The 24,393-nt window shown below is 39.5% G+C and overlaps 1 protein-coding gene across 9 annotated transcripts in view; it reads left to right on the top strand.

The window, feature by feature from the left end:
* Positions 1-24,393, top strand: part of VTI1A (vesicle transport through interaction with t-SNAREs 1A) — a 355,502-nt gene that overhangs the window by 203,536 nt on the left and 127,573 nt on the right. For 5 of the 9 annotated variants that reach the window (XM_078077107.1, XM_078077106.1, XM_078077108.1 and 2 more), the window contains 2 exons: positions 5,956-6,026; positions 6,708-6,769. In XM_078077107.1, coding sequence (XP_077933233.1) covers positions 5,956-6,026; positions 6,708-6,769 — 133 coding nt within the window. Of the gene's footprint in view, positions 1-5,955; positions 6,027-6,707; positions 6,781-7,853; positions 8,117-24,393 lie in introns of those variants that run through there. The other 4 variants (XM_078077113.1, XM_078077116.1, XM_078077112.1 and 1 more) reach the window with 3 other exon arrangements.

Below are 24,393 nucleotides of genomic sequence, written 5' to 3'. Positions count from 1 at the left end.
TCTTCTATTGTTTGTCTCTGGGAATCTCTTTTTCTGGGAATCTAATTGTATGTGTGTAAAACCACTTGTTATTATCTCACAGATTGTTGATGCTCTGTTCTTCTTATTTTTTTTTTTCCAAACTTCGTTTCCTCCTTTAGTTTGGATAATTTCTATTAACCTGTGTTAAGTTCAAGGACTCTTTCTTGTATAGTAAAATGATACTCTATTTGGTCCACCCAGCAAATTGGTTTCAGATGCTGTTTTTTTTTTTCATTCTCAAATTTCATTTAGTTCCTTTTTAGAGTTTCCATTTGTTTCCTAAAAAAACCATCTCTTCACCTATTATGCTTACCTTTTCCAAGAAATTCTTTAACACCATTATGATACTTGTTTTAAAATCTGTATCTGCTAACTCTAATAAATAAGCCCATCTATTGGTCTACTTACATAGGCTGTGTTTTTACTTTATTATTCTCTTTCCCCTCCTTTTTTTGCATGCCTTGAAATATGTGTAGTATTCTAGACATAGTGTGAAAAGGGACAGTAGAGTCTAAATTTATTTTTCTCTGAAAGCATTTTATCTTATATTTGATCAATGGACTGATCAGATTCTTTCCAAAATTGAGTTGGTGTTAAGCTGAATCTCTAATTAGATTGGATTTATCTGAGATGAGTGCCCCCCCCCCAACCTGTGTTTAGGCTGCTTTTTTTTTTTTTTAATCTTGTCAGTATTTGATCTGGGAGTGGGTCTGCAGTTTTCGATATTTTTGGTTCATATTTGGGCTTAGCTCCTGGCAGTGTCTCAGAATACAAACACCACAAGAATATGTAGGAATATGTGATTTTTCTTTTTACTAACCAGCCCCTCCTCCACTGCCTCTTGCTTAGCAAATTTGGAGATTGGAGGAGAATTACCAAACCAAGCCATTTGTTTTTATGTTTATAGCTCATCCAGATTTCATTCTGTCCTGTACACCTACATTTTCATAAGGTGTCTGAATGATTTCTCTTCATCCCTGAGAAGTTTCTCTATGGCAGTCCTGTGCTTAACTCAGGCACTCACCCTAGCTATGAATATTGCCATAGCTCTTTGCTCACATATGAGGTGCTTGTTTCTCTCTAGAATCTATCAGAGCTTCCTTGCATATACTGGACTTCCCCACACAACAATGGTAATTATTGTGGCTGGGTTTTTCTTGTTTCTATGAGACTCATTTACATCTTTCTACATCCTAACTGGAAACAGAAATTCCTCACGTGTCTTGAATTGTCAAATAATGGAAGATGGTGAAAGAACTGTCTTTTCCATTCCCTTACTTTTCCAGGCATCGGGAATTCGAGACTCTTCATGTCTGAGTAACATCAATACTGAGGATAACCTACCCCACTCAGGGCATGATAGCAGAGTCAGTGTCTAAGAAGGTGTGCTAAGTGCCAAAGAATGGCTGACCCAAGCACTCCATGAGCTCCTCCCTCCTGGGAAGTCTGTGTGTGACTTCCTTTGCTTTCCCAAAGCATTACTTTTATTAGTTTGGTGGTCAGAAGTTCCAAAGTCAGGTCCAAAATTCAGTACTCCACGTTATTAGGAAATATGTTTTGTGGTTTTCGGTGTTCTGCAGCATACATATGAAAGCACGTTCTTCAAAAAATAGCTCTTTTATGGTATTTCTATGCAGTCCTGCATTTCAGTGAAGTCCCTATCTGCACAATAGCTGGATAATTATGAATACCTTTTACCTGTTACTAAAATGGCTAATGAAGTTTTGAGTGCCAGAAAATAACCTTACCTTATCTTAGTTCTTTAAAGAAGGCTCAACTGGATGTCTTCACTTTTTAAAATAATTTGCTGGCAATCACATCCTTAACAAAGTTTGCAACAAGAGGGTTAAATGGACGTGTGATGAAAAATAATCAATTTTTTTCTGGTGAGTGCACTATTTATAGTATAATGGCTACGATTTTTTTTAATATTTTGAATTTATCAATGGAACATTTTCTGATTAATTATATTTGAGGTTCCTTCCCTTTCAGTCATGTTTATGTTTTAATATGATGTGAGCCTCAGTCAGTTCTACCTTCATATGAAGAATATTTTAATCTGCTCATCTCCAAAATACAAGTCCAATAATTATTTGTTAAAATTCATTCATGTCGGTCTTATGATGGTTCAGGTGACATTATTATTTTGAATGAAGAGCAATGATGCTTTCTGTGGCACAGGCTCCTCAAGCTAAGTCTTACCTTTTGTGGTGCCAGGCCAGTCAGTCCTTCAGGAAGTATCTCGCTAGATTTGCAGTTTCCTGCTTCTCTCTTCCTTCATGAGGCAGGAAAGTGTAGAGTGCCTGGTGTGTCTCTCCTAACCCCACCCCAAATATATTGAAAAGGAGAGGAAATGTTAGCCAAAATGCATTCTGCCGTTTGTAACCCCGAAAAAAGGGGCCATAGATCAAGAATATGATTCATTCTGGCTATTGTGAAAACAAAAACTCACTTAGTGAGTTTGAATGCTATACTCCCAGGATAATTCCCAGGACCCCTGTGGGAAGGATAGAAGAAGAGCAGGAAGGAACTTTTCTTTCCAGGAATTCATTTGTCATGCTCACACTGACATGTAGAATTCCAGCATACGGCATCAGTTTTGATTTTCTTGTATGCTTCCCATTGTTTCTTACTCTCAAGAAGATCCTCACAGTCAACAAGTGCAGGATTTATAAAATTTATGATTTCTCAAGTTATTTCAGTGGAGGCAGCATGGCTATTTCCCATTCTAAAGGCACTGTGAAAGTTTAAAGATCTGAAAACTCTAAACTGGGAATATCATATCCACAGTGGTTTAGGCCTACGAGCTTGTGTTCTTTCTTTATTGGAGTTTGGTGAGTGCTTACACCTTCAGTGAAATTATTCAAGAAAAGTGAACCTAACAGTGTTACTGAGTTTTTTAATAAGATGATCCCTAAATGTCTAATACTAGTCTGCCCAAGGAGAGTCTGTTTTAAAAATAATCCTTTCCAATTTTGTCTTGTTTTGTTTTGACTGGAGTAGAGGAACACATAAGGAAAAAAACCATACCTAACTTTGCTTGATGAATTTCTCCTTTCATCCTATAAGTGTAAGCATTTCTAATATGCTTGGCCTGGACTTTGCTTTACTGGGGCATTAAAAATGAAGGTAGCAAATAAGAAATGAAAGAAAGAATTCTGTTTCCAACAAATGGATGGTATCTGTGTATTAAGACCAAGACGTGGGCACTCTTGCCAATATCTCTTCTCTTGCCAGATGGGTTAGGACTTTGGATGCTGAGATATTTCCCAGGAGATTGACGGAGTGATTTAACAGCTCCTGGAAAGGCCTGAGCTCTTCACTGCTTGTTCTATTGTCTCCTTCAGTAGCAGACTATGGATCCATTCAGAATAGTCTTTCCCCTAGCAAACGTGATAGAATTGTGGGTCTGTTAGCTGCATTCCAATGTTGACTTCTCCAATGCCCCACTTGATATGCTTTGAGAGCAAGAATAGATCACAAACCTCTCATGCACTTCATAGACTCCTTCCGTGTACTCTACTTCCATCTCTCATTGCTTCCTTCCACGAACACTTACTGGAAACATTATGCCGGTGACAGGCACAGTGATGGTAACCTATTTCCTGTTTGTTTAAAATTATTTATTATAATGCCATTAATCTTGATAGGAGAAAATATTATATAAGTAGTATTTTGCTGAAATAATTAGAGTATTGATGGTGTCTCTAGATATTTGAGATTTTGAGTTAAAATGAATTAAGATTGCTTAATTATGTTGCTTAAAGGAAGTCAGTGTGATACTTAATAGGATGACAAAATTGAATATTATAGTTCATCTGCAAAAAAGAAAAATTCAACTCTAGTTGGTTTTTCCTTCTTCATTATTGGTATCATCTTCTACATTTATGGTGCCTCTACTGGGAGCCACATATCTTATCCAAAGTACCTTAAGGATATATTGAATAGAATTAAAAAGAAGCTAACATCTGTCTGAAAGGAGATACTATAGTAGGAAGGTACTCTACTGGAAAGAATTTTCAGAGTTTGTATAGGTATCAAAAATACATTGATGCTTTTGCGTTTAAGCGTTTTTTATTACTTGGATTTTTTATCATGAAAGGAATAGACAGTCCTTTTTCTATTGTGCCATGAAAGACAAACTCTAATGTAGCATTTGCCCTTTGGCTGCCAAATCTTCACTATTAGCTCAAAAGTTCATAAGTACAAGGGCTTGATCTTCTTTACTGGCCATGTCCCCAGCATCTACACCGAGCACAGAGTAGGAACTCTATGATTTTTCACTGAGTGCATTGGTTCCCATGTATTATGCAATTACATGCATTTGTATGATATTCCTATAGCTTTCAAAACATTTTTCCTAAGGTTATTTCATTTGACTATAACCACAATTTTGTGAGGAAGGTAGGACAGATATTTTGTCTTGGTGATACCCAGTTCCAGTGGGTTGTAGCTGACCTAGGATGGGAGAGGGCCCAGGTCATAACAGTCCATTGGTTCTTTATATCGATCATCATCGTTCAATAAATGCTTATTATTGCTATAGGCCAGTCACTATGTTAAGTATTCTAACTGAATTATTTAACCTTTGCTCCAGCCCCTTGACATAGAATGATCTTCTTTCTATTTTAGAGGTGAAGAACTAAGGCACGATGAAGTTAGGGAGCATATGCAAGGTCACACAGCCAGTAAGCATCGGCACTGGGGATTAGGCTCATGCAATGTGACTTCCCAACCTAAGCTCTCAATATGGCCTAACCACTGCCCGACAGTTTTTAGGATGTCCCTCTAAAAAGTTTATTAGTGTACATACATGAGCCAAATAACTACCATGGTGATTTCCTAATGACTTTATGAAATTATTTGCTGTCATTGTAATAGATGCTGGTTGAGTGTTTCAATACATTTATAAGCCGAGGATAATTGTTGGTATAGGTTGTGGGTAAAGAGACGAATGATACAAAAGAAAAAAAAAAGAAAAGAAAGAAATGTGTGCATGTGATAGATAGGTTGCCAGCATTACAGGTGAGTCAGATTTGTCATCCTTATAGAATAAGGTACCTCCCAGGTGATGGAGAGTAAGTCTGAAAAAAAAAAATTTATTCAAGGCAGCTGCATATTTGTCAGGTTAGGACATACCTACATTCTCGTAAAAGGAGGAGAGCCAGCCAGTGCCAACCAAATGGGATGATCACAGCAGAAGAAAACCTCGTCGGAACTCAGCAGTGTGCTTTTTAATGAATGTTCTAACCTGCCTATTCCTGTATAAATGGAAGTTCTGTCTGCAGCTTGAGCTCTCCTCAACCATGTGTGAAGTGCCCCTCGTCCTGACTCAAGTACCCACGGCAGCTGAGAACACACTAAAGGAGCCCTTGCTCCAAGCCCAGAGAGAGTTCCACTAGCAATAAGCTACATTGGTTGAGAGTACAAGAGTACAAGGACTGTGTATGTGGGACGAATACATTAAAATCAAAATTGCTCTAACTGGAGTTCCGCTTGCATACGCAAAGCAGTGCAATAATAAAGTGGGGGAGGAAGAGTAGACTCATTAGCGTTAGTTGTAACCTGCAAAACCAGAGACTAGATTGCAGGATGATAAGGTAATAGGAAGGCCGCTGGACCGGGGCTCTCCATCTGGGCGGATAACAAATCAGCCGAGGTGGCCTTGGGCAAGTCCTGTCGCCTCTCCATCATCACTGCCTTGTTGGTCACGTTCTATAGATTGAATTGTAAATCCCACCTAATCATACCTAAGATACATAGGTAAATGTATTAAATACTTCTTATACATTTTCCAAGTATATGAAACACGTGTCCGATATATAATGTACACTCATTGAACGTGAACTCTGCACCCACTGCCACTGTGGTACTTCTGGAGGTTGTACTTACACCCAAAGTCGCCTTTCCTCACTCAGATTTCCTTTTCCACAGAGCAAATTGGCCAGGAGATGTTGGAAAACCTCAGTCATGACAGAGAAAAAATACAGCGTGCACGTGAACGAGTAAGTAGAAGTGATACAATTTTTTTCATAAATTCAGTAAATGAGAAGATATAAAACAAAAGGCCTTCAGCACATGCATAGACAGTAGCAATGACATAAATATAAGTGTGTATAAAAATGGCAAGGGTATATGAGGGATGTCGGGTAAGGGGAGAAGAAAAAAAGAGTGTGGAATGGAGAAAGAATAAGCTGACTCTTTCTTTCCCCATCCCGTACTGCCCCCAGGTAGATATTTTATTTAGCTCTCTAACAGAATGTCATGAGGGAGATTTTGGAGTATGTCAAGTCTTTCAGAGTGAAAGCTGTAAAGATAATGATGTCTCCTCCTCCCTCAGTTTATTTTCCTTTCCGTTCATATTTCTAGGACTTCACACATTCAAAATTGGATTTTAATTATGAGATGTGTATTCAACTTTGTCAGTCTACGAGATATTTGCTTTTATAGCCAGTTCAAGTATCCAGTTTAATGCTCCTGGGATTATCTATCACATGTAATTTTCTAAATCTAAATTTTTCAGGGATTGTATAGGTATCAAGATGTATTTTAGTGTATTTAAGTATCTATTACTAATTGGATTTTCATCCATGAAAAAAATTACTGCTTGCCAGTGCTCTTTCAAAACGATCCAATTGCATGAAGTCTTGTTTTGTTTTGTTTTAATGCTGCTTTTCTCCTCCTAGCTTCGGGAAACAGATGCTAACTTGGGGAAAAGCTCCAGGGTTCTGACGGGGATGTTGCGAAGGTAAGAGCAAGGTAGGGACCTATCTTCCTCTCTCTCCCTTTTTTGAAACGATGTTTTTCATCTAGTTGCAACGGGGCATTTTCCAGGCATGTGAGCCTCTGCTCTTAGTACCCTGTGTCAAGACCCCTTTGAAATGACAAAGCACGGATATTAACTCTTGTTTGGACAGGGACACATACTGAGTAACTTAGATTAGAGAGAAGGTTTGAGCTAGGGGGGTAACCTCAAGCTATGGAAAAAATTAGGGTTAGACATGAAGTATTTTTTCATAGCCCGAGGAAGTCCCCATGGCAGGAGCAGACTGATTTTATTTTCTATTTCGATGGCCTCCTTCTTATAGAAGGAATGTGGGCCTGCCGTATCAGGAGCATTCTCGGTATTAGCTGTGTTCTCGCTCTGTTGCCTTGTTTTCATTTCTGTCAGAGATGCTGTTTGGGGGAAATATTTCGATTTTACATATATTTAAAGATGCTTTTTAAAATTTAGAGAATATCTCAATAATCTGAATTCACATGTGTGAGCAAACAAATGTTAATGTTTTACGTCTATACCTAACCTTTGACTGATGGAAAATATTGGGGAGAGTGTGAAAATCAATGAATGAGTGGGTAGTTTTCTGTATTCTGTATTTTTCGGAGGGAAGTGAGAAATGTTTTCATTGTTCTGAAAATCAGAGCCATTTTTTTTACGTAAGTATATTCAGCATGGCATTTTCTTAGATTCAGAATCTACCAAATAAGATTATCATTTAGCATAACCTTCAGTTTGGGACCGTAGCTGGAAATGTGAATGAGGAATGGTGAGAATCGCCTCTAGAATAGCTTCATTGGAATTTTAAAGGAGAAATCCTTTGGCATCGATACTGTAGAGACACTGTTTTAGAGTAAGGAAAGTCTCTGATCACGCATCTGTATATAATAATTTGCTAGAAGTGTGTTTGCTGTGTTCGCGATGGATGGCACGAGAACCAAACAAAGGTATAGTTGCTTGGTCTCCATCAGGCTGATCAGTAGTGAGCCTGAAGTTTCCCGGACACTTCCAACCAACACTGACCTAATTCCCCATGTCCCCGCTTTTCCTGCAGGCACAGTCCTGATCCAAAACCATAAGCCACCAGATTCTCTGCTTAAGAGTAATATGTAAATGACCTAGAAAAACTCAAAATCCACAGAGAAGTGGCAATTGAAAGGAATGCTTCAGTGCCTATAGACAATAAAAAAGAAAAAAAGGAAAAAAGTCCTCTATTGCTTCCCTGGGAGGGCCCCTGCGATGTGAGCTGTAACGAATATTCTGCATATGTCTCCATTTTGTCAAATCTCATTAAAGAGTCCTCCTGCTTTATGTCAATTGAGCTGTCCAGAAATCATTCATCATTTTTAGTGTAAAAAAAAAAATCATGTGGTTATTTAAATGATATCATATTAATGTTAAAGTTCAGCTGTCATTTAATGGTATGGCTTAATCAGATGTAGCATTTAGGAAAAATAGTTTATTCGGGCTCTACGTGGCTTTCAGGTTGGCAGATTCAAATAAGGATTTATGAGTTTCTAAACCAATGTATTTCTGTCCATGTTTCTGCTTGATGTACCTCACCCTTTTGTGCAGGACACTGCAGACAGTTATTTCAACAAATAAAGCATCTCCTCATATTGTGTTTGAATAAATTTGCAAGTCATTTAGAGAGGGCGAAGCACAAACACTTCTGCAACCTTTGACTGGGCTTTCTGTAGGGCAATTAGACTAATGCGCCTGTTTCATAAGCCTATAGAGGGAAGTTACTCCGCGGAAATCTACTTGGGATCCTCTTTGTAAGTAAGCTCAGTCAATCACTGACTCATCTCCTTTTGGGATCTGTCTAGGGTATGAACAGAAATAAAAATCCCCAGGTGGGCATCATCTTGCTATGGTGAGCCAAGGAAACGCTTAGCGCCCCACCCCCACCCCTGTGCGTATTGGTTATTGTGTTTTTTATAAGGCTCAACTGGGGTCGTGGTATCAGCCAAGGTATCCAGATACTCTTAATCAATGCTGTAACCTAACTGAGTCTCTGGGGAACCAAATGCAGGTGGTGGTTTTGTTTAGTTTCTAATTACTATCCCACATGATATACAATTTATTTTGGACTTGGGAAAAGGCAAAAATATTTTATCAACTTCTTCACTTCATTGTTTTTATTATTCCCTGGAAAACCAGTCTCTAGAGAAATGGAGCCAGCTTTTATGTACCAAAGTCTTTAATTGAATGCTCTGATTTTGCTTCCTATGTTATATCTCTCCCATTCACATGGCATTCCCTTCCAGCACTGGGGAGACTTTCTTTCAGAAAAAGAGATCACATTCTCTTTCCAAAACTGCATAGCTACATCGTGTGTCAACAGTTGCTTCTGATTTAAGTAAAGATATAATATCAAACCACATGCCCATCGGTCACCTTCACAAATGTATAAAAGAAATTAATGTGCTCTTTGTGCAGTATAGGTGTTTACCTCCATGCAACGTAAGGTTCTTTGTTTTCATATGATAGATTCTGTATGACTGGGAATATTCTACACTGTACTAAACCATGGGCTTAGTTTATTTAAAAGAAAGATTGCTGATTATTTTTATTTTTTTAAGCTTAGATCGTTTTTAATTTTGTATATTGAACGGAAATGTCGTGCCGTGGCCCCTCATTTGGGTCATTTTATTTGTTTCGATTAGTCTTTTGTGAAGACAGGTGAAACTAATGTTCTTTCAGTGCCAGAATCTGTATATAAACCTGCCTAATTATCTGTGAGACTGACCAAAAGCAGATAGGGAAATAAAAATGAGTAAGTGGTAGCCACCACCATTCATGCTTTTTACTTTTTTATTACCATCACATGACATTAAAATATATATATATTTCCCTTTTTTCTCCCTCCCTTCCTTCTTCCTTTGTTCCTTACTTCCTTTCTTTTTTCTGCTTATTCACTTCCTCAGTAATTATTTAATGCCTGTGTACAAAGCCTTGAGGAGTCCTCAAATGAAATCATTTTGATCCTTGCCTTCACTCTGCCAGAGAATATGTGCTTATAAAGTACTGGGGGAGAGGCGCCTGGGTGGCTCAGTCAGTTAAGCTTCCGCGACTCTTGATTTTAGCTCAGGTCATGATCTCAGGGTCGTTGAGATCAAGCCCACTTCAGGCTCCATGCCTGGTGTGGAACCTGCTTAAGATTCAGTCTCCCTCACTCTCTGCCCCTCTCCCTGTTTGTGTGCTCTCTCTAAAAAAATTAGAAGGAAAGAAAAGAAAGAAATCCTGGGGGAATTCCTAAAATTATCTAAGTCTCAAGGAAGCTCTTGATGATTCTGTGACTTCAATGAATGCTTACTGGTCATTAAAAAGGATGCCAGGAAAACAACCAATAGAAAGTATCATTTAAATAGCTATAAAACCAGTATGTTTCAAAAGTTTAGAGATGCGGGAGATGATTTATAGAATCATAAACAAGTTTTGAAAGGAACTAAACATGCAAAAAGTATTGAGCTATGTCTAGTTTAGTGACATAGCCACTGATTCAACCAAAATAAATAAATAAATGATTCTTCACGTAACCACGCTATATTACCAAAAGGAAGAAAGCAAAGGAGAAAATTGGTCCATTCGAAATTATAATAGTGAAACTTGACATCAGAACACAGATATTGCTGATTTCCTGGAAAGTAATTTTTCTTCTGTCTTGACAGAAGATGGAGAACTAGCTAGGGACAAACTGCTCATTTCCTGACTCTGTAGACAGAGTTTGGAATAAAGTGCTATTTAGATAATAATGAAAATGGTCACGAAACAAATGGCCATTCATGTGGTGACTGGGGCCAAAGAAATGAATTTTTCATTGACTCTCACAAAATGTGATTATTACAACTGCTTGTCTTAAAGCGTCACAAACAGCGCTGAGTGGCTCACATGTTGCTCTTCGTATATTTGTGTGTATATGTGTGTTTGTGTGTGTATTATTTCATGTACAGCTGACTGGGAAGTCTTATTAGAGCAGACAGAGCTGGTGGTCAGGGAAAATGGAAGATGGAACTTTGCAAGATTTTCAGTCAGAAAACAAAAGACTTCGTGATCCTTTTTTTTTTTTCTTTACCTCTGAAGAGTGACTAATTTATAAGTAATAGTATATTTGTTTCTAAAAGTATCTGAAGGATTTCTTGGGAATATAACAGTTAAGATTTGAGATCTCCTTTGACATAAATTTGGAGGACACGTTACAAAATGTTGGCTCATGGACTGCATGTTACATGCTGGCAAAAGGCTTACAAAAAGAAACAGCATATGTCGTATTTTTTAAACGTCTTTTTCTGTATGATTACCTTAATATCAAATAATTTCCTCTCTCCCATCCATGACCTGTATGTGCCCCTGCTGTTTAAAATTTTTTTTTCATTAAAAAAAAAATCAGAATGTTTCCTTCAAAAAGTGAATTCTCTTTATCCTTCCAGCATGCGTGTAGTAACTTGTTGAAGCAGGTAGGGGTGAGAGGCCTTTTGTAACTAATCTATAAGATAAACAAACCAGAGAGTACTAAAGGCAGCTGGCCTAACTGGCGCTACCCATACAGTCTTATTTAATACTTGTATTTTTGTAAGAGCTACCTCTGAGTCAGTCTGGGGAATAATTGCCACCTATCATTGCTATCACATTTTACCTTTTCAACATGGTTTTGTTGCTTTGGTAGAATGACAGGTAAAGCATCTGGAAAATTTTAGTGTACTGTCAAAATGATTCGTAAGGATAAGTACACCAGAAATAGCAATACAAGACCAATGTAAGCATTGGAAATACAAATCTTTTTAGTAAACAAATTTATTCTTAAAGAAATATGCTACAACTCGGTGTTTTGTTTTGTTTTAATCTTCTTTGAAGATTCATGCTCCCCGCCCTCCCTCCTTTTGCTCAGGAAACATTTTGTTGTATTTTAATTATTCTTATTACAATGTCTAAAAATTCGGGGCTCCTGGGTGGCTCAGTCGGTTAAGCATCTGCCTTCGGCTCAGGTCATGGTCCCAGGGTCCTGGGATCGGGCCCTGCTTCGGGCTCCCTGCTGGGCAGGAAGCCTGCTTCTCCCTCTCCTACCCACTCATGCTATCTTTTGCTGTCTCTGTCTCTCTCTCTCTCAAATAAATAAATAAAATTTAAAAAAAAAAAAGTCTAAAAATTCAACAGTAGAGAGTTTCCAGGACTTGTAAGAAAGATGTCCTTGAGAATTTACTCAATTTTTATGCACTGAAAAGTATGTCTTCCCTTGCAATATCTTAACATTTATACTTTGACTTTTATTACTTTTTTTCTTTTCTTTGTTTATCCATTATTCCCCTTTGTTGGCCTGTTTTTGCAAGTGTTGAACATGGGCCCTGACCTTAAATTAATATATAGCGAAATCCTAACCTCCAAGATAGTCTTCAGCTTTTAATCAAGTGCGTATTGAGTTCAAGAATAAAATGATTGGGTGCCTGGGTGGCTCAGTTGGTTAAGCGTCTGCCTTCGGCTCAGGTCATGATCCCAGGGTCCTGGGATCGAGTCCCTCATCGGGCTCCCTGCTCAGCGGGGAGCCTGCTTCTCCCTCTGCCTGGCCTGCTCCCCCTGCTTGTGCGCTCACTTGCTCTCTCTCTGACAAATAAATAAATAATATATTTTTTTGAATAAAATGAATTTTCTGCAGATTCTTTAGACTTAACAGATTTAGGATCTGAGATTAGAATAATGCTACAAAGAGAATTTTAAAAAATAATCTTGGTCCTTTTTATGTAAGTTTATTACTATGCACTTGACTCATTGCCTTTGTCGTATGACCTCTTCAAGGCTGACATGGATAGTACTTTTACCAAACTAAAGAACAGCATTCGATTTCTTTATATGTGTTTCTCTTTGACGACAGTCTCATAGGTCTAAACATAGAATTTTGGTCCTGTGTCAGACATTAAAACACAGCATCTGAAGTTATCTGTCAGTGACAACTATACCAGCTGCCATAAGTGCGCTGGGCCCTAACCATACTTTGCCCACATTATCTAGTTCAATCCTTAAGAACTCTGTGGAGGAAGCATCATATCCCCATCTCCCAGATGCGAATACCTATGCTTAGTAAACTGTCCGTAGTCATGTACACAGAAAGGCACAGAATTAGGATGTGAACTTGGCTCACTCTTTTGAATGCACTGCACCAAAAGGTTCTGAGAGCCAGTTTTCGCTAACTAGTGCTGAGATGGAAAGAGTACGAACTGATGAGTTTTCATTACACAGATGGTTACTGTCATATGCTATCTGTGTTATAATTCCATTTCTTCTGTGAAATAATTGTGGTAGTGAACCATTTCCCTTAAAAGTCCATTGTTATAGCAAATGGAGAAATAGATAGTTGGTAAGAAACGTTGGTAGGCCTGCGTCAGTCGTCCCACCTTCTCCCCCTCCCCCTCCCCCACATTTTACTGTGCTGGGAAATTCAGAATTTTAAGATCTATTATTCTACACTCTACTGTGTCTTTTATTAACAAAAACACTGCTATGTATGCACTCACGGATACATCCTAGGTAGCAGGCGCTAGTCTAAGCACTTACTATAGATTATCTTATTTCATCTTCATGACAAGCCTAGAAGACAGAGATTATTATTCCCATTTTAAGAAATAAGCAACCGTTATTAGATGTCATTCAGCTCTGCAGAGGTGGTCTGCCTCCAGCGTCTGTTTTTTCCTACTGTGCCTCACAGATAGTCAAGTAACCTTTCTGGATGAGCAGACAGTTGTTCTAGAAAGCAATGAATAAGCCTAACCAGATCCCACTAGCTAAGATGGGGCTGAGGCCCTTGTTCTGGTCTTTGTTGCCACGGAAGCTGTTGTGTACCAATGGCATCCAAGGGGGTGTGTTTTTAAGGAGTCCTTTAAGATTTAGTTTTGACCCTAGACTGTGGGGCATTAACCAGACAGCGTGCAAAGATGAATCTATAATCTCCCTTACCTCCAGTATTCTGCAAGTATGCCTGCTTCAGTACCGTTGCCACCACTCCCCCTCCCCATTTTGTGACCCTCACGGTGCTGTTTGGACTGCCTCAGAGTCCTCAGAGTACTGCCCAGAGCAGAGAGATCCTCCAAGCTCAGTCCTTCCCAAATGACGGTGCATCCTTCTCTTTGGACTGTTTAGAGAGGGGAGCCTCTGGGTCAGTCTCTATGCCTCTTCCCCTCTTATGTTCTTCTAAATACTACTGGCCAGTTTACCTTCCAGAGAGCAACGCTAGCACTGTTTCCTCCTGTGGTTCCCCCCTGCCTGCTGACACATGTCCTCCTTAGTCTAAACACTGAGGTCTGTCAGTGAGCATTCTCGCTTCCTTTGCTCCTACCCCCATTGGATAGACCCATGTCCCTACTCAAGTTCACTACCGCCCATCTCCAAAGCTAGCCCTAGCCTCTTACTAATCCTATACCTGTGTTTCTTCTGTTACTTCCTCCTGAATATCCTCCTTCTCCCACCTATTACAGTCAGGAATCTTCTGGATGAAAGGGACAGAAACCCAGATCAAACTAGCTGTAAGCCACAAAAAGGAAATATATTGTCATATTAACTAAATAGTTCCAGGGCGGGAGCAACTTCAAACACTGTGGAATCTAAGGTTCTAACAGGAGCGTCAGGACGGGGTCTTGCTCTGTCTCCCAACCCGGCTCTCTTGTGCGTGGGTTTCTCCTTGTGGAGACAGTTTTTGCCGGCCTTCTCAGTGACACCCACTGAACATAATCATCTTTTTTTCCCCAGTACTTCCAATAGAAGTCATAGCATGGAGTCTTACTGGTTCTGGTTTGGCTCTGGTTGGGTAAAAATCCCATTAATGTTTGATTGGTCCTTTTAGACCTGGGACCTCTGGCAGGGGATGGACATTCAGCCTGAAAATAGACAAAGCATAGTTTCCTCAGAAAAATCCAGGAGCTTTTACTGGAAAGGGGAATAGATTCTGGGTAGTCAAAAACAACAGATAGTGTCTTCAGAATGTTCTAGATAAACTTTTATCTGTACTCTGTATCTCACCTGGAATACCACTCTGTCTGTCAAGCCTTTATCAGTTTCTCAGCCAGAAATGATCTGTCTTGGCCCTGATCCTTCACAGTAGTTTGTACTTCCTACAAGGCATTAACGTCTCCTGCTTTGCATTGTGTCTATTGTTGTCATATGCTTACACGTCTTAACTTTCTTCTAGACCTTTTTTTACCCCCTACCTCATCCCTCAAAGGATTTCATATAGTTCCCCACCACATTGTGCAACCAGCTGAAACAAATAGGGGAGGAAATCCAGGTGTAAGAGTAATAAAACAAAACCAGGGAATCCCTTTAGTACCGCCGAAGCATAGACTTTGGACAGACTGCTGTACAGATAAGCCAGGTGGAAATGTTCTATCTGAAAGCAAAGCAGGAAACACGGTCAGAGGATTCACAGTGTTTTATAAGGTGAAAGTAACCTTTCGTTGAGGTCAAGCAGAGCCTTTCTTGCCGCAGAGATGGGCCCTGGAAAGAATGGTTTTGGGGAGGTGGTGACAGCTCCCGGGCACATCCCCGCTCGGAAGGGAATATGGAGTGTCTGTGTATCCGGTTCTCCTCAGGGTCCTCAGGTCTGGACTGTAAGCTACTCGCAGTCAGGAACCTCGTCGCATTCAGCCCAGGGTCAGGTTACCCTGGCATAGGCCTGATCAGTGAATAATCCTTGGGAGAATGGCTAAGAATAGTTTCACAGTTGCTGTGTAGGTTCACGTGGGTATAATTTAGTTGAAACCCTGCAGGTTTTTATCTGTTGCACTTTGGCGACAATGTAAACATGCTCATTGAAAGAGAAAATAAGGAACGTCACAATAACAGAATATTTCTGTCAATTATTTAATCACAATAGAAAAGCATCTTATATTTTCCTTGGTTGTGAGCCACAATTTGACCTAATTCTTGAATTACTTTTCTTTTATGATTTTTCCTTTCTTCCCCAGGATACGTGCCATTCTTTAGCACGATGTGGAATATGAAGGCTGCACTTCACCTTCACCATCAATGCCTTCTTTGAATGCAGCCTTGAGCTGTTAACTCGAAGCAAGGAGCCCTAGGCCTTCCTTATAAACAAGTAATGGAGCCCTCGGCCCCCCTTGTAAATGGCTATTTATTAACATATACCATCACCAAACAACATTTTACAATTCCAGGCCCCCACACCATCACACCACTGTCTGCTCCATTGTGAGCTGAGGGAGGCCTTTGGCCATCTGTTTCATTAAATGCCAGAGGCAGTGAACAATATCTGAACTTTATAAAGCGAGCGTCAGGGCTCCTCCCTTCACAAATCTCCCCCTTCTGCTGCGGCCATCACCACCACCACCACCACCACCATATTTTTTTGTTTGAACGCTCACATTGTAAATTAGCGTATTCACACATCAATTTTAAAAGGCTCGCTGTGTTGTAAGATGGGACAAAGCAAGCTCAGTAACAGCTCGTGCACAGTGCAGGTGGTCGAGCTAGCTGCTACCCAGATCAAAAGTCAAACAACTGTGAATCTTCTTTTGAAAATGTAGTTAGGGAGACAAGGCAAGGCTTATCTGCACAAACAAGAACGAGTTATAGATATACATCACAAATGCAGGAGGACAAAAAGGGGTTTCATAATCTTGCGGGATAAGAAAACCTTCCAATGCTGACAATTCTGAGGGCGTCTCTGGAATATGTAGCTTGTTGTTGTTCTCTCTCTCTCTCTCCCCCTCTCTCTGTCTCTCTCTCTCTCTTTTTTTTTTTTTTTTTTGGTAAAATTAGTCTTTTATTGTGTGGTGATTGATAATTATTATTTATGCTTTGGTGCTGTTCCTAAAGTAGCTAAGAATTTTTTTTAAGCCACCTTTGAGGCAGGAAATGGCTCCTTTTCATGGTTGCATTTTATTTTTCAGCAGCATTTAAGGACAGACTCCTATTTATACCACACAAGCAGTTTTGTCTGTTGTAAACAAAGTAAGTGGCTGGGAATTGTGCTTTCCCAGAAATGTTTTCCAGGGAAGCCATAATAAGAAACAACTGTGTACATCTTGAGAGTTTGTCATCTAGGTATTAAGAAAGAATTCTTTGCTTTCAAGGGGAAAAAACAAAACAAAAAAACACTCTGAAGAAATATATTCAATATCCAAAAGTATAATTAAAATATTTCTTAAACTGCTAAAGTTGGCCACACCTTGCTGGTATCAATTGAGGTTGTTTTTATTTTTTATTTTAAATTGTCTCTAACATTTTTGAACAAGATACAACTGAAACGAGAGGAGACAGCATCATTTTTTTTAACCTCAATGCTCTATTTAAAAAGCTAACGACTTCTTTGCAAAGTTATGTGAAGAACCTTGGAACTTAAGTATGAATATCAATGAAGAAAATGAGAGAATGATTAATTTTACCAAAAATTTACAAAGAGTGTTGAAGAGGGGCACCTGGGTGGCTCAGTTGGTTAAGCGTCTGCCTTCGGCTCAGGTCATGATCCCAGGGTCCCGGAATCAAGCCCCACATCGGGCTCCCTGCTCAGTGGAGAGCCTGCTTCTCCCTCTCCCTCTGCCTGCCACTCTGCCTACTTGTGCTCTCTCTATCTCTCTGTCAAATAAATAGAATCTTTACAAAAAAAAAATTAAATTAAAAAAATGAGTGTTGAAGAGGCTTGGAACTTATGAAAGAACAGCACTCTAGTCTCCTGTAAAATTACAATTTAACTAGGAAAAAAGAGACTCTGCTTTCCACTTCTGATACCTTACTGATTTTATGATGAAGAAGAAAAAACTATCAGCTTTTTAATTACCCAGTCAGTTAAAGGTGTCAGAATCAGGTCCACAGGTATTTTCATGAAACCACACTCTCTGTCTTAAGCCACAGGGCAGTGGCCCCTATTCCGAAGAGGGCTTCCCAGAGTCTCTTAACCACCAGGATTTTCTGAAAATGTTCGCATATGTGTGCATATGTATCTTTCTGGAGATTTTCCACAAAGTTTTCAAGAATCCACAACCAACTCCGAAGAATTGAGAAATGGGACATGGTTATAGAACTGCGCACAGTTCCCTCATTAAACACCACTTAATCACTTTGCTATTCTCACGTATTTGAAATGTGTTGACCTACAAGAAACACTTACTTTGAAGTTTCCACAAAATTTAACAAGAAATTTTGTGGGATATCTTCCCCGGGAAATCAGATCATGTATCAAAAAATATGTCCTGAAAGACAAAAGCAAATTAAAATTTATATAGGGCCTTAGGATTTGTAAGGCTCATTCCCATACATTATTTCACGTAATGTAATCTTGAAAAGAACTCTGTGGATTGGTGTTGCCACTATTATCCTTATATTATAGATCATCGAGACCTGCCATAGTTGAGTCTTGTCCAAGGTCATTCCACCCAGATGGGGCAGACCTTGGCCCAGTGTCCTGGTTTTAGCCACAGAAGCCATGTTCTTAGCGACATTGTAGCAGTAACGCAACATCTTCAAAAGCAGATATATATTTTTTAAATTAATTTTATTTATTTGAGAAAGAGAGTGAGCACGAGCCCTGGGGGGAGTGGCAGAGGGAGAGGAAGAAGCAGACTCCCCACCTAGCAGGGAGCCCAATGCGGGGCTCAATCCCAGGACCCCAAGACCACGACCTGAGCTGAAGTCAGACGCCTAACCGACTGAGCCACCCAGGTGCCCTGAAAGCAGATATTTAATGTTTACTGTGTAAAGGGAATATGTTAGTATAGGCGACTCAACAAACTCAGAACTCCACTGCCAGGTAGTTTGATATCTTTAAGAACCAACAATATGTAGTAACTTGAGCTTTTCGTAAGTAAGAGATAAGTGCCAGGCACGAGGACAGGAAGGAGAAATCTCTGGGGCCTGTGGTTAGGGAGACTTTATAGAGGAGGGGGCAGGTGTCCGGGCCTGAAAGTTACTGCCCAATTCTCAATCCACGTGTGGGGTTTGCTGTTTCCCTTTCTATGGCAGCGTCAAGGTGGTAACTCCCAGCAACGGAATTAGAATGTTGGGGGTTGGTGTTAGAAAGATCTGTTTGGCCACTGCCATGTTGAAGGCACGTAGGAAGTTAACAAATGTGTAACTGCACCTGCTCATAAAATAAGTATGATCCAAAGACTTGTTGAGCATTTTTTTTTAATTGTAATGGAGTTTAAGATTTTCTTCGAGCAAATAAGACAAGCTTGAAATCACCTAAATAATCTGATTTCTAAACGATCACGAAATACCTCTTCACTTTTTGTACCCCAGTTTTAGAAACATATTGAGAATTTTCATGCATTTGACTAAAATCACATATTTGTAAAATTTTATGACCTTTGAAAATATACTGCATGTTGACTATTTCACGAATAGATGCAAAGAATATTGGCAGAGTACAGTGGCTATATTGTTGTGGCATATTATTTGATAAAAAAAAAATAAAGTGTATCACTTTAAAACACTGAATTTTTTCATATATTCCAGTTAAACTTTTCTCATCGAATGGGCTTATAGAAATTTAGTTAGTAGAAAACTTGCCCAGCCAATAAAGAAAAGCTTTCATTTTCTATTCTGTATACGTGATCTGAAACCATAGCCTGTTAGGTCTTTTAATCTGTTTGTTCAAGGCCAAGCTATTTATATGGATAATTTTTAAAGCTTCTGTATAAAGAAAAAAAGAACATTTTATTTATTCACTGAGGTTTTTATGTGCCTTGCAATTGCATAGATAAAGTATTTTCAAGCTCATGGATGTGGAGAAGATAAAAGGTCTCTTATTTTATAAGGCTTTATGTAAGCTTTGCAAATGTACAGATTTCTCATGGCTAGAATTTTTTAAATAAAACATTATTTCACTATTATAATTGGAGTATGATGTGGGCATCTTTTTCTTTCCCTGAATTACATGTTAAATTCTGTGCTTAAGATCGTCTTTATTACATTTTACCTTTTGGATTTTAATAGTTCTCTTACTGGTGAAAATAATTTACTAATCTTCATTTGCAGTTTTGGGCACCTATTTGGAAGTGGAAAACCCAAAAATCAGATTTAAGAGATAAAAAGTGAAAGGTATAACTTGGTTTTGCAACATGTTGGTATGAAGATGAAAAATTATTTACCTCCTCCTCCTTAAGAACTTTTGCTAAGCCTGGTAGACTGTGAAAAGGAGGAGGGGAAAAAAAAAAAAGGCATTTTTAAACTCGGGGGCAACTGGATTCGGACCAGATTCTGGGTGAACATTAGCTGCTGTTAGCTCTGCCATGTCAGGGCCAAGAAACAGCTTTCCCTGGCTGGAGCATTCCCAAGCTATCACGGCCATCAGACAGGTGGGGAATAAATATTGTAGAATGGTGGGACATTTGAAGAGCAAGCTCCCGATCCCCAGGACTCAATTTGGACAGGCTTCAATTGGAGCAAACAGGTGTTCCTGGGAGGAACTGTCCTCAAGTGGCTGGGGGGGTGCCATTCTTTCATATACATAAAAAGTTCCTCTTCCTTCTGCCTGCAGGAAAATTAGAATTAACCACAGCTTTTTCTTTTGAAATGGAAAAAGAGAAATAAAAATATGGCACCAGGTTTTGGCTCCAACTGGATTTCCATGGAGCATGTAATCTATGATGAATGATGAGTATTCTTGAAGCAAAGCATCCTTGTAATTTTCAACATTGGAGATAGCATAAAAACTGAATGAATTGCAAAGAATCTTTTTACCAAAGGCTGTACCTGTGAAGTGGCGTAGTCTTTCTTCCCTTCTTTCATTCATTTGTTCATCACCAAATATTTTGTGAGCACTGGAGATGGAGTCTGGAGATGGAGTGTAAGCCAGAAAAAGGCCCTGCCCCCAAGGGCTTAGCCTAAGTTGTGGTAATAGTAATTGGTTGGAATGTGAAAGTGAACCTGAGGAGTCTTTGGGAAACTGTGGCTAGATCTAAAGTAGTTGCCGGCCTCAGAAAGGTTTCTTTTCTGTAATGCCACCACTCTGAGGATGTGACTAACATATTTTATTCGGGGGCACTCTTTTTAAATCACATTTTTTGCTATAAAACACAAAATAGCTATAATATAGGTAATTTTTAAAGGAAAAAATCATATTTAATCCCTCCACTGTGAAACAAACTACCCTTTTTGATACAAATGTTCCCTTCTTTCAGTCATGATCCATGTAGATTATTATGTTGCTTTTCTCACTTAATATTATATCTTACACATATTTCTGTTTCCACGTTGTCTTCATAATTATATTTTTTCCTAATTTAAAAGTCTTTTCTAATAATAAAAGTTTTTTTAAAACCTCTTATTTTGTAGAAAAAGAAATTTATCCAGAAACAGGGAGAAAGCCATCCATAATCACAGTGGTGAAATGTAGCAACTGTAAAGTTTTGGCATATTTCATTCCAAGCTTTTTCTATGTATTTTCCTGTGTATTTTATTTATATAATTGAGACCATACAACATACCCAATTTTATATCCCGCTCTTTACATTAAGATTATATTGAAAGCATTTTCCCATGCCATGAAAAACTCTTTGTAATTCTTACTTATAATGGTTACATAATAATTCTCTCAGAGGATTATTTCCTTTGTGTTAAACATGTAGGATTTGTCTAGCTCTTGCTATACCCTGATGCTATGTGTCTGCATTCATAGATTAATCTCTCAAGGTGGTATCCTTGAAGAGAATAAATGTTTCTCTCATTTGTGACTTTGCCATTCTTTGCCACTTTGCCACTCATCTTAATCTAATTTTGTGGTCAGCTGGGACATATCTTCAAGGAACTTTTTCAGGATAAGTATATGATGTGGAAATCTATAAAGAATCACGTTCTTCCTCTGACTCTTAAGATGCCATTTCCTTTCCCTTGTTCTGTAGGATCTGTTTTCCATCGTCCTCGTGTTGTTTTGAGTTTTTATTTGGTTTGATTACTCTTGAAAACCTCTTCTTAGATCTGCAAATGGATGGCAGCTTTCTATGCTTAGCCCTGTCTAGTGATTGCCCTTTGTCTTCCAAACTGTCTTTATGGGAATGAAATGGAAATGCTTCTTTCCCACCACTCCATGACTTTGACATGAGAAATGTCCAGCCCTTGGATGCTCAACTGTCCTGTCCTCCACCACCCCACACAGGCACACTTTACTTAGGAAGACTACACTTCCCAGCATTCAGTACCTTACACCACACCCTTCCTGTTGCTCTTCAATGTTGATTTATTGTTTTCCTGGGAACTCAAGTTTCTTGCTGGCTGTAGAAAAGAAATGAGATGTGGAGCATGGAGAAAGAGGAATGAATACAGCAGCCCAAATACCTCGTAAGCTGCAACATCCACTCATAAGAGAGACAGCTGCTCAGTTTCTGCTTTTTATGGGCTTTGCAGTTTTTTTTATCTAGTAGCAGACTTTGTGGAGGGTAAACTACTGCTTACATTTTTTAGCCCCATTCATATTTTGTAGTGGTAGAAAATCCTTCCAGCCTCTGGCAATTTATGATGTCCATTTTGGTGTTGTAAATTATCATCACCTTGTATTTTTTCATTCAGTTTAATGGGTACTTTGATAGATGCAACATCAGGAGCCATCATCCAGGCACCATTTTAAACTGGAGACTGTGAGTGATCTTTAAAATTGCCCTAGATAAGGGGACCAAACAAACCATTTCTGTAGCTCAACCCTTGGGCCTGTACGCCTGGGTGGTCTTGTTTTAACTGTTGCTGTTTAATTATTGATGATTTACTGACACAAGGCATGGAAGCCTTAGGGAAAATGAAATCCCATGTGCTAGTTTCTTTAGATGAATCTTCTTTGAGGTTTAAGTGTCCCACTCGGTAATATAGTGAGGCAAGATTTAGGGGTCATTCCAAATGCTGCCTGGCAAAGTCCACTGTGGCATCTCGATTCACTGATGGAGACTACTGATGCATCTTGTAGACAAGGCATGACTGCCTGTGCTTGACATCATGACAGCCTTACACAGACCCATCTACTGTAGGCCAGGCATCCTCCCACATTTCCCTACCCCTCCTTTCCCTTCTCTGTTCCTCCTGGGGAAAAGTCTAATCTCCAACAATAATTGTCACTTACCTACAGGAAATGATTTCCCCTCTTAATGCTCCTACCCTGGGAACCATTTATGAGGAAAGTGGTAATTCACTCCACGAATATGTGAAAGGAACTTTTCCTGGGTATATAGGGATGGAGGATGACTCTTGCCTTCAGAAAACTCATGCCCTAGTCAGAAAGAGATAAGGAGTGCAGAAGTACTAACTCAAGATGTTTGGTAATCAGAAACCTCAGTGCACAGTTCCCAGAGTCTGGAGATTATTGGCAGCTTGGAGTAATCAGGATGAGTTTCATAGATGACATGGCATTTGTAATGGCCCTTGAAGGAGGGGTAACATTTGCCCAGGCAAAGTTAAAAGGGATTCCAGGCTAAGGAAACAGCATGAACAGGGAGGTAGCATCTTGTAAGGCAGGCATGGCAGATAATTCAACTCAGCTCTTTATTGTCAACTTTAAGAGTTTTGCCTTTTGTTTTCTGATGTTCCCCTTTCAACAGTAGAATGTGGGTCACCTCACAACATGTTTGCACTCGTGCCCAGTCATCTGCTTCCCATCTTTACCCTCCACTGGGGAGATAAAAGCTTGGCAACGTCATAATGGCCTGAACGCCCATGGCCCACCTTTTCCCATCATCATTATTCCTTACTGAACACCTACGACCGGCTCTAGGCAGAACAAACCTTATTAAAAGGCCACGTTCTTTCATAGCTTTCATGTAACCCATTGATGAGTGTTGTCTCACAAGGTCTTATTTCCTCCTAAACATCCCTACTTTCATTGTTTTCCTAAGGATTCTGAAAGATATTGCAAGTACAGGTGTGTGTAGGCAGAATAGACCTACTCCAACAAAGGGCGGGGGGGGGGTTTCTTTAGGAGCCCTTTGCCATCAAAAATACCATTCTGAGCCAATGCCCAAGAATCCTCCCTATAGAGCTTGTTCTCTTGATCATTAGGCTTGGCTGTGTCTTCAGCTGCTGCGTGGGCACCAGTGCGACATGATCAGATTCTTCTCTGAGATAGGACGATATGGAGGTAAAGCGGAGCTAGGTCCTGGAGGGTTTTAGGAGGTCACATATCAGAGTCTGGATGGACTGAAATCAGTCTTCACAACATTGACTGAAACTGGCCTGGGCCTGGTGTTGTGCTACCTTTTGTTGTTTGTTTGCTTGTTTGTTTTTAAAGCAACAGTTTTGCTTTAATAGGACTTGATGTTTTTTAATCCAGTTTTGCTTTGGGGAAAAAAGTATTAACCACGTGTCTTGCCAAGATATCATTTTTAAAAAACTTTCCGTCTGGGTGGCTCAGTCAGTTAAGCATCTGCCTTCGGCTCAGGTCGTGATCCCAGAGTCCCGGTCCTGGGATCGAGCCCCACATTGGGCTCCCTGCTCAGCGGGGAGTCTGCTTCTCCCCTGACTGTCCCCCACTCTCGTGCTCTCCCTCTCTCTCTTTTTTTCTCTCTCTCTCTCTCAAATAAATAAATAAATAAAAATCTTTAAGACATTTTTTTTCCAAGTAAAAGTCATCTCTGGCACCGGGGTTCTTTCTAGGTACACACCTGCCTTGT

This window comes from Halichoerus grypus, chromosome 7 (genome assembly GCF_964656455.1).
Source record: "Halichoerus grypus chromosome 7, mHalGry1.hap1.1, whole genome shotgun sequence".
NCBI lineage: Eukaryota > Metazoa > Chordata > Mammalia > Carnivora > Phocidae > Halichoerus > Halichoerus grypus.
Note: the sequence above shows the minus strand (reverse complement) of the source record. Positions and strands in the feature narration are given on the sequence as shown.